Source organism: Sinocyclocheilus rhinocerous, unplaced genomic scaffold, assembly GCF_001515625.1.
Source record: "Sinocyclocheilus rhinocerous isolate Xijiao unplaced genomic scaffold, SAMN03320098_v1.1 scaffold1396, whole genome shotgun sequence".
Lineage (NCBI taxonomy): Eukaryota > Metazoa > Chordata > Actinopteri > Cypriniformes > Cyprinidae > Sinocyclocheilus > Sinocyclocheilus rhinocerous.
The window spans coordinates 594,752-606,646 of NW_015629497.1; the positions used below are offsets into that span (position 1 = coordinate 594,752).

At 35.1% G+C, this 11,895-nt stretch overlaps 1 protein-coding gene across 1 annotated transcript in view; it reads left to right on the top strand.

Annotated features, from left to right (window-relative positions):
- Positions 1–11,895, top strand: part of LOC107738914 (neogenin-like) — an 84,636-nt gene that overhangs the window by 18,694 nt on the left and 54,047 nt on the right. The window contains exon 2 of the mRNA XM_016550838.1: positions 10,284–10,559. Coding sequence (XP_016406324.1) covers positions 10,284–10,559 — 276 coding nt within the window. The remainder of the gene's footprint in view (positions 1–10,283; positions 10,560–11,895) is intronic.

Here is an 11,895-nt window from a genome sequence, read left to right on the forward strand (position 1 = left end):
TATATATATATATATATAAATATATATATATATATACTGTATAATACAACTCAATTTAAAATACATGTGGGTTCATGACTGCAAAAATCCCTGAACAAAATTATGCTTTTTCAAGACAGCAGTAAAATTCTTTGTCAGTTTTTTGTAAACTTTTCACCTGACGAAAAGATCCAGGAGAACATTTCACAAGTGATCTCAAACATGTCTCAAACCGCAGATCTTTCCAAGATACCAAAGTCTGCAAACAAAAGTAATTTCAGAACTCAAACATCTTTCATCCTAATTATTTGCGCTACTTTCTAGATCAATTTTATATTCCTTACTGTGTGTAAACAATTTGTGTGTATTTTTATTTATCCTATAAATTTCTAAGAAACATCTGAGGCAAACATCTTTAAATCTTCTGAAAGAGCAACCACTGAGCAATTAAACCCTTCTTTTTTACTTTTTTTTTTTTTTTTTATTTTTTATAACATAACTCAGAAATACAAAAAACACATAAAAGAAAAAAGGGGAAAAAGAAAACAAAATAAATTAAGAATTGAACATACAGGTCACCAGAGGCATCACATACAAAAGGAGGAGGTATAATAAAAAATTAAAAAATAAAATAAAAGGTTAATTGAAGTCCATCAGTTTCAGTCATTTTAAGTCCTTAAAGTTCAGTCCATTCAGTGTATTTCCATTAAATAAGTACTTTGCATATATGAAAGGGGAAAAACACTTAACTTCACTGTAAAACACTTAACATCTATTTATGTACTATCTATTTTCCTGTGTATTAACCATTTCGACCAGTTCTTATAAAATGTATCCATACTTAGACTTAGAGAAAAGGACATTTTCTCCATATCAAACATATCCTTGTTTGTTTTCCATTTAAAATTATATTTTTTACGGATATTTTCCTGTGGTGAATAATTAAAAGAGAGGGTTTGGGTTTTGTGTAAATTTAGTTTATATCCTGAATAACAAATTAAACCCTTCTGAGAGCACACATAGTACCAGTGCTTCATACCGCAGCAGTACACAATAAATAATAAAGGGTTCCAACACCAATAATTATTAGTCTGTTTTCCTGTCTGTGCGGTTGGTATTCAAGACATGTCTTCAGGGCATAAAGGACTGGTATGCATTAGCTCATCTGTATGCAAATTCAAGATCAAACAGAGGCCCCTCCCCTTTACCCGAATGGGTCAAACCCACTATGATACCTCTTACTGATACATTTTAAATACATTAAAAATATGTAAGAAAAAAAAAACCTTACGAGAGGAAAGTCATGAAAGCCAGGACGGTTTAAATCTAGAGCTTTTGAAAAAAAAAAAAAACACTCTCATTTATTATGTATTTGATTAAACTTTGGGTTATTGTTATATCATTAATTCCTAATATACTGTTAGAGAATTCTAAAAAGCACTTTGCAGAATTAAACATTATCAAGTCCATCTTTCACAGTTTTCTTCATGATCGCGCTACGCTTGAACTATGAATCCCTGCTGTCTCTGAGTCTGTCTGTCTGTGTCTGTGTCCTCTGTGGACAGGAGACATATTACACTGGCCGTCTCACTGCTGCTCTCCTGCCATCTAGTCTCCATGACTGAAAATCATTTCTTTTCCAATTACATCCACAGCACTGTGAAATGAAATGTCCTGTTTGGTGTTATTGGGCTTTCTGAAAACTCTCGTAGTGTATGGTGACCGAGTTGCAGCTGATCACAGTAAAAATCAACAGAACATTTGACAAGATACCAGAGGATTTAATGCAAACCTGCCACTGAAGTGTCTTTTCAGCTCAGATGTTTGCGAGAGATCACCTGACCATAACCCTTGCTGTCCAGTAACACTTGGGAGTGTCCAATTCGAGCAAATATTTCATATTTAACAACTGATCAAAGAATTTCAGATTTACTTTGTAGATTATTTCATTAATTCATTCATTTAAAAAGATGCATTCAAATAGGAAATACTATTACAGTTAACTGTAAACAGTTACAATAACAAGCAGTGATGACATGTTCTTTTGGGATCTTTACAGTCTTTCTGTTTCAGCCTTTTTTCTGCTCTTCTGGATTGCCTACAATCAGATTTTATGATGATGTGATAAGCTTACTGGGCTTTACACTTACAAATATGTTTACTACATTTTAGAATAAGATTGGTTGGTTTTCATTTTGTTGGTATGTAAATGTAGGCATTTTACAGTCAGCGTTTGACCTTACTATGAACCTGCTGTCTCACAGAGTGTTTGGTTTCAGTCAGTGGAAGCAGATGTGGATGTATGCTTGTGATATCTCACATTGATGCAGTGCTAATGTATCAGAGTGGGAAGAGAAGTTTAATTGTGTTAGACTTCTGATCATGGCCTCATGGGAAAGCGCCGCTCGTTCACTAATGTGTGTGCCCGTCAGCAGCCGGACGCTTCTGGGAAACCGGCTCAAAATATAACCTGTGCGCACACTGACATTCATCTCTATAGTTAGGAGAGATGAAGAGCTCAATAGTTAAGAGGAAATAGATGAACCTGTGGCAAACCCACACCATTTCAACAGATAATTACCTTTATTTTCACAGTCTTTATTAGTAACTGGTAGGGTTGCACGATTTGGTGATTTTTCTGATACTTTTATTTTGATGGAAAATCGCCGGAAGCCCACGGTGGTTCTTTTTCTTCTCTTTTGTTGTTAAGCACTTCTCATTACAAGTATGGGAAGATGTTGTGTTCCCAAATGCATGTTAAAGCGACCCAAACTCAGAGTAGATCCAGAGATGGAGTTTGTATGGAGCAGCATTTACTGTGAACCGAGCCGCTCTGAGATGCTGGTAACACAGGCTCATGAGCTGCTCATGTATAAATAAACACATTGCCACGCTTCACTGTGAAGCACGCAGCACACATATTTAATTAAATCGCAACCTAGTGCTAGCGTATTATTATTATTATTATTATTAAACATGTAGCCCCGATTACTAGCTGGTAATCCTGGTTTGAAACTTATAAAACAGTTTGGACCAAAATGCGAACGAGTATTAGGGCTGGGCAAAAAAAAAATTTTTTTTGATTAATCGTTTTTTTAAATGACGTCGATTCGATATCGATTCTCAAAAGCCACGAATCGATCTTTTCCGGGATTTATTTCAGCACACATTTAAAATAAGATCTGATTAACGTGAATCTTATCATAAGTCTTCTCCACTAGATGTCACCCTTATTTACCTTGCGCGATGTTACAACACAAAGCCTGTCATTCATTCAGCGCTTATCATGGCCATACGTAAACTGATGTTTACTGTTAATTTTTTAGAAATATCAATAGCATTTGTATTAAAACTATATTCGCTGAATGTAATCAAAAAAATCAAGAATCGAATCGAATCGAGAGCTTGCGAATCGAAATCGAATCGAATCGGGACATCTGAATCGATACCCAGCCCTAATGAGTATGTGCCATGTATCACCATAGATTAGGGATGTCTAATGTTATTACTCTTTAAACTGATTGCAAGTCATTATTAAGTCTGTATTATCAGTGCTCAGTGTTATTTACACAATGTTTTACACCAAAATGTTGACTGAATTTAAATCCAGTATTAACGTACATTGACTGAAGAATCTACACTGTGATCTTCATTCAGTAGATCAGAGTATGTAACCAAACACAGAGGAGGTCTGCTTAGTTTTGGAACCAGCTGTGAGGACAACATTTAAACTCATAATAGAAGATCTTGCAGACCGCTATCAAATATTTATCCTTGCTTGTAAGACTCATGCACAATTTACAGGCTTGGAAAGGTGACATGCAATTCTCAGTGTGACTCCTCCCTGAACTGGGTCATGTTATGGCTGGCAGTTTTCTCCTTTAGGTGCTTCTTAGACAGCATATTTATAGAACTCCAGGAGAGATGACTGGAGCTCAAACAGCTTTCTAATTTGGACAGAAGCCATGTTAAGACTGCACGAACCTTGAGATGAATATTTCATGAGAGAAAAAGAAGGGTGGTCAAATTTGATCTTTTAGTAAAAGATGATGGAAGGGTGGTAGGCCATTCTCAGTAAATGGTGCCATTTGTGCTGAAAAATATCAGGATTTTTAAAATTATGAGTAATTTTTCTCCAAAACAGAATTGAACTATTGACAAGGCTGATATACGGTAAGTGCAAACATAAAAATATACTGATAAAGACTGTAAAAGAAATATATGGGGAAATATCAAATCATTCGTTTTCTTTCTTTTTTTACAGTCTCAGTTTTATTAATATTTTTAACTTAACTCTTTCCCCACCAGCGTTCTTTTACAAAAAAGTTGCCTGCCATTTTATGGCCCCCAGAATAATTTGTTGTATGAATATCTGATCGTGCAATATGTCAGAAGAAAGAACAAAGCCTCTGCTTTTAAACAAACAAACAAACAAAAAAGTGTTTTATTCCAGCTTCATGAATTACTTTTTGTTTTTAATCCGCACTTAAATTTGGGCACGTTTCATGAAAAAAAGCAGCATTTTTGAACAAGAAACTGAGAAAATCGCTTTTTTTTTTGTCAAAGATGTCTCATAAATGTCAATGTCAGGAAAAGAGTTCAAATGTAATTATGATTTATGGGAACATACCAATTTCTTTAAATTCTAAATAATTAAAAAAATATATTACAAGTAAAAAAATACAAAATATTTTTATAATTGTTTTTATTTATTTTTATTTTTATTTATTTATTTTGACCCATTCTGCATTAAATAAAGTTAAATCGAATTAATAACATGGCTAATTTTTAAAGTTAATCTTGTCGATGATATCAGTAGTACTGTATGTCAGGGGGACAATCAAATCACACAGTTGGCACCGTTTCCTGATAATAATAGGGCCTTTCGCACCGCCGCTTTAGTTCCAGAACTAAATGTACAGTACTAAAGTACTGGGACGATTTTGCACGAACTATTTCCCAGTACCATTTAAAGGGTTGCATTCGCACCGAGAGTGTGTACTAAGAAGTGACGTAAGCCGGTCTACAGCATCGTCATTTGTGCGCGGCGTTCAACAACAGAAACAAAGAAGAACAACATTAACAACAGGAGGATGGAAGACGCTGTGATCGGAGCTGTGTTTTTGTTGTGTCTCGCAGGTTTCACAATAATGGACATGGAAAGTCGACGTATACGTAAAGCAATTGAAAGAACGGAAAGGAGGACTAAGAATCTCCAACGACAACTGGCAGTGCTACATTTGCTACAAGTGCCTGCACTTCAGCATCCGTCCATCTATCGCTGTTCTCCATACTTGCGAAATAAGTTGACACAATGTTTACAGTATGTTTACACAGCGTTTTAAATCATGGCGGGTGAGGGCGTTTTCATACGCGTTTGACCAATCAATGTCTACTTACGTCACGATTAGTACCAGTTGTGCCGGTTAGAAAAAGGCAGTCCGTTACTAAAATCGCACCCAGTTCCGGCGGTGCGAAAATGCCAAAATGCATAGTTCCACAATTAGTTCTGGTACTATGAAAAGGTTCCCGCGGTGCGAAAGGCCCTAATGTGTGCATCTATATATATATATGGCAGGTACGGCTATTTATTTCCCCTCGCTGGGGTGGGGTCTTTGCATGGGTTTGAGCTACAACCTTTCTGTTTATTGCTGCTCAAGCGCACTCTGCTGTGAGGTTGGTCTCTTTGTTTTCATCCCAGACCTTCCCAACCCCAGATTTATCTACTCATATTCAGCTTTAACAGCATCGGTAAATCGGGCTCAGCTCTACTCGCTCTCTACAGGCCTAAAAACCCTGTCGCAAAATGGAGGGAGCTGTTTGTCCACGAGCCTGTAAATTTCTGGAGCTTTTTAAAGAGCTGCCTGCCGCCCCTAAGACCCCAATAAAGAAGAGTATCCAGAGTCGAATGAACAGTGAATGAGCTTCAGCTCAGCGGGATGGAAGAGACCTTATACCCACTCAAATTCTTTTCTCTGTTTGACAGAGGTAAATGGAAGTTGGGGCCTGCTTCATGGTAGTTTGGGGGCCTTGGGGGCCCATGATTTGAGGTTGCTATTTTTCTCTGCAGGGTTTTTGCCGTCGCTATGGCTGTGGAATCTGCTTTAGTTGGAAATTGTCATCACCCAATTGATTGTGTGTTTTCATGTGCCTCAGCACTAACCTGTAATGGTCATGTTAAGAGTTGCAATTCGGTATGGAAGCTTATTTCCACCACAGAATAAAAATTGTATAAAGGTAATTGCAACTTCTTATCTCACAGTTCAGATTTTTTTTCTCGCAGTTGCAAATTTATATCACACTCATTCTGCCTTTTATTCTCAGAATTGCAAGTTTATATTATCACAATTGTTTGTCATAAAACTTGCAATTGTGAGTTTACATCTTGCTATTTTTACTTTTTTCTCAGAATTCCAAGTTTACATCTCGCAATTAATAACTTGCAATTGCGAGATATAAACATGGAATTCTTAGGAAAAAATCTGAATTGTGAGTTCATAACTCGCATATGCACGTTTACATCTCGCAATTCTGAGTTTTTTCTCCAAATTCTGAGTTTAAATCTCACAATTAATAATTCGCAATTGCAAGATATAAACCCTAAATTCTGAGAAAAAAGTCAAAATTGTTAAATTAAAACTTTTTTTTTGCAGATTTACATCTAGCAATTCTGACTTTTTTCGTCCAAATTCTGAGTTTACATCTCACAATTATTTCACAATTCGAAGAAAAAAGTCAGAATTGTGAGTTTATAACTAAGAAGTATGACACTTTTTGTTTTAATTCCGAGTTTACATCTTACAATCAATAACTCGCAATAGCAAGATATAAATTCTCAGTTCTAAAAAAAGAGATTAGTATTATGAGATATAAACTTACAATTCTGAGAAAAATAAGAAGAATTGTTGGATAAAAAGTCGAAATTTGTATTCTCTGGCAGAAATAAGCTTCCATAATTTGATGGTGTGGAGAATAGTGGACAAACAGCGGCAGAGCTGACATCTGTCCATTAAACGGACTGTCCTCTCCAATGAAATCACACAAGAGTCTGGCCAATAAACTCTAATGGGTCTGTCAATCCAAATCTCCAGTTGTAGCATGTTCTTGTGTACTAAGATAGATGCCTGGATCAGGCCACCAGAATGGGATATGTGTGTCTGTGTGGTAGACCCTCAGTGTGTGTCTGTGAGCTGTTTTTGTGAGGTCCAAGCTTATGGCACTCACTGGTTCCCATGTAGCATTTACTCCAGTGTAATGAATCACTCAGCAAATGTTGCTCTTGGACTAACTGGTTGGAAAGGACGTAACAGGGGAAGAATATAACAGCAGGGAGGGTTCACCCTGCCACCAAAACTACAACCAAAAATTGCCTGAACTGTACTCTAAACTATGATTATTTACATTACTGGACCCTGCTGAAAAGACCAGTTTAAACCAGCATGAATTCTCATGCTCGTCCAGGTTGGTATATGCTGGTTAGGGCTGGTTGGATGCTGGTCTAGCTGGTAAATACATGCATTTATTTGACCAAAAATACAGTAAAACAGTGATATTGTGAAATATTTAAAATAATTACCATAGAATTTAAAAGAACAGTTTTCCATTTTAATATATCATAAAATGCAGTTTATTCCTGTGATGGCACAGCTAAAGTTTGAACAGCCATTATTCCAGTCTTCAGGGTCACATGATCCTTCAGATTGAGCCTTCAGATTCCTTCAGAATTTTTTCAGGATTGTTTGATAAATAAACATTTCAAAATAAAAGCATTTATTTGAAATATAAATCTTTTGTACTGACCCCAAATTTCTTAACAGGGGTTGTAAAATAGTAAAATATATTGTTAATCAATATTAATAATATTTTCCACATGGTTTTTCTCTAAATGTACACAAGATAAAAAAACATTTATTTTAGGGGTGCTCAGATTGATTGGCTACCGATTACTATCGGCCAATAATCGCTTTGGGGTGATTGATCGGCGGTCTCTATAAAGGCTGATCTAAAAAAAAAAAAAAGATCTCAAGCTGATGACTCGCCTGCCGTCAGAGGTTTACGGTGGCCGAGAAGTGCAAAGCAAATCACAATTCTGAAAACAAAATAACAAATTACAAACGCAAATGCAAGTTTAAAAAACAAAATAACAATTCAGAAAGCACAACAACAATTCAGAAAACATTATAACAAGTACATTATGTGGAAAATAATGTGTTTTTTGGACCTTAAACCGCATAAACACATTGCATTACACCAAATACACTACATAATGTTCTTTTTAGCAACGTCATATGACCCCTTTAATAGAAATGAAATTATATATGAAGGTAGACTAAAGTCATACTTCAGTGGTTCAAAAAACCTTCTATAGTTCAGCTAATTAAATAAATCTGAAGTATAAAACATTTCCATTCAATTTCAATTAGCAAGCAGTTTACTTTTCAAAATCATTACATTCAGTTTGTACTTAAGTATATTAAAGTATATTATTTTCATAATAGTACTCTTTTTTTGTAATAAGTGTGCTAAAGTGTACTTTTCCCACAAGGTAGATATTAAAGAGATCTCTTTGTGATTTATATTTCCATATGAGGCAGGATGCAGATACTGTAGAGAAACATGTAAAATGAGTACCATACTGAATGAGAGGGAACTGTGATTAAGTGGAGTCAATTGTATTAAGCAAAGTGATCAACGCTTCGCTCATCATAATGTGAAATGATGAACTTACTGCTCCGATGAGCTGAACTACACTGCTTCAGAGCTAAAATCATGTGAAAGACTCAAGGAACTTAGCTGATTTAAATACAGAATGCTCTTCAGCCTTAAAGTTTTTATCAGAATTGTCTTATTCAGTCCATGACTTTTCCAGGATTTTTTCATCTGCCTCTGCTAGTAAATCACTTTCAGGCATTATTTAAAATCTCATAGTGATGTTTCATATACTTTGCCCAGCATGAGATGACGGCTGTAGAAAAGGGAGCAAATTGCCATTAGATGTCTGAAATATGAAATACATCTGTTTTTATACACTTACAGATCTCACATCACAGATTTCACCCAGTTATTAGTACACTATCATTCCAATGTTTGGGGATCAGTAATTTTTTCTAATCATTATCATAGTTTCCACAGAAATATTAAGCAGCACAACTATTCTCAACATTGTTAAAAATAAATTATTCTTGAGCAAATCAGTATATTAGAATGATTTCTAAAGGATCATGTGAAACTGAAGACTGGAATAATGATGCTAAAAATTGAGCTTTGCATCAAAGGAGTAAATTACATTTCAAAATATATTCAAATAGATGTTATTTTAAATTGTAATACTATTTCACAATATTACTGTTTGACTGTATTATTAATCAAATTAATACAGCCTTGGTGAGCATAATAGACTTCTTTCAAAAACATTTAAACATCCTACTGACCCCAAACGTTTTATATATCAAATCAATCAGCCATTCAATCAAACTAATACTGTAACAAAGTAGAATCAAAACATTTGTAGCAAGAGGTAAAAAAGTCTATTTGTGAGAATTTCACTAAATGAACAGATACATTTTCATATACACCAATATAAAATTCCAGCACCAAACACTGAACAGCAATATTTACCTACAGTACGATTTTTCGTATTATTATTATCACATAAAAATAATTTTAATACATTAAAATGCCATGCAGGGAATTTAAATGATTTGTTGAATCAGAGTTATCAATCAGATAGTTTGAACTGATTCATGAAAATGAACGTTTTTGTTATCTTGTTCAATTTTATATATCACCTGCAAAATAATAAATAAATCATAAATAGTTGAAACACCCCATAATTAATGTAGAGTCATTTCTCTGGACTTTATCACTTTGCCAGGGCTCAGATAAATTTTTGGGTGAACTATCCCTTTCACTTTAAAAAAAGTCGACATGAAATTAAAACAGACCATATTTGCTTATGATCTTATTGTGCATGATTCCTCAGTGCACATAATTGTCTTCAATTAATCAAAATGCAATAACTTCCTCCACCTCTAAAGCACATAGATCACACAGACAGAGAAAATTATGTTAGCCTACAGGCAAATAGCTTTAGACGTTTTTCTTGGTATTTCAACATTTCAAAAGCCTTGCCAGTTTACCAACGTGAATGCCATTTCATATACTCACTTAGCACAATAATTGCTTAACACTTTCTATTTATGGCATGTAGTTCTTAAGCAGAAGATCAGACTTTATTGCAAACCAGTATGCGATAATGAATTTATTGCAATTATTCTGATTTCTTCCTCTCCTACTCTTTTTAGGTATACCACGGTACCTGAGTCAGCCGGAAGCTGCGTCAGTGCGGGCGGGTGACAGTCATGTGCTAAACTGTGAGGTGAATCCAGACCTGGTGTCTTTCATCCGCTGGGAACAAAATAAAGAGCCGGTTGAGCTGGACCAGAGAGTCTTCACACTGCCCAGCGGGGCTCTCGTCATCAGTAATGCCACAGAGGCAGACGCTGGACTGTACCGCTGCGTCATCGACAACGCTGGGCCCACCAAGACCAGTGAAGAAGCAGAAATACAGATACTGCCTGGTAAATAATCCATATTTCCATACATATTCCTATTCCATACTTGGAGTCATATCATCAACCATACTGTAATGTTGCAAATTAAATTATGTCCATGTCTTTTTTTTTGGAAACTTTTGCTAATGTAAAAAGCTTTATCTGCAATTTAATATTTAGACTGATTTACCGATTGACATTTAAACAACATTTTAATAACAGAATAATAGTAAATTCATGAAAATGATCCTAGTTAACAAAAATATGTATTTCATGACAAACATAAATTTAGTCGGGTATTTTTTTTTAATTTTTAATTTTTGGGGAAAGGCCAATTCCCTGGCATTTATAATGAAAAGGCCAATTCCCCTGCATTCCTCACAAAAAAAAAATAAAAAATGCAAGACATTAATTCTGATGATTCAGAATCAATTGATTCTCGTTGATTTTTCATGCACTACTGAAACTCACACATTTGAGAGGAGAGAGAGAGTTTTAAAGTAGACCTCCTGGAGCAGGATGGCCACATGTGGTGTTATCAAAGAGAACTATGTAAATTATGCTAAAGGTAAAGAGAACTGAGCTCCTTTGTGGCAGATATTCAGCATGCAGATTTATTTTTCCAGGCAGTCATGAGCACAGAGTCAGATATTAAAGAACATAAATCAGGTCTGAAGCACGGAGGTCGTCACACTAAACATGGAGCAGGAGGCAACATGATGCAGCAATATGTAAAGAGAAATAGACACTCCTTTTGAATTTCTTTTTCCCTCACTGAAAAAAATAATAATGAGGTTTAAAGAGAAAGCTTTTTAAAAGCTTAAGCCTAAAAGGTGTATGCTGTAAATGTTAAAATAAATGCTATAAATAATGTAAGTAAGCCATTTGTAATTTTTTTTCCAAACATTGCTGTTTGTTTGAGCATCACATGTCAAACTCAGGCTCAACTGATAGTGTGAGTTTGGGGCGGGACAAACTGTTTATCTGACCAATGGCGGCCGAAAACATGTGTTAGGAAGCTTTAGAAAAACTGTTTCAGTTTATTTTTTATTCAATTTGTTGCGACTAGTGGTGCAAATATGATGCACTTCACTCTTAATCAGTAAGATCAAACAGTCAACAAGGTCACACTTTTCTGATGGAAAATTTCCATTTTCTTGTTGTACAGCTTCATTTTCTTAATCAGTATTGTTCTTGTTTTCCAGTATAATTCCAAATATTTTAACTTGGGAAGTAAAATTCTGTACACTGTATAATAACATTTGTCTTAATTGAAATTAACCCAATTTTTTCTTACCCCACTTTTTAAGCAAAAAAAAAAAAATCATACTTAAAGAGATGGTCCATCCAAAAAGTATATATA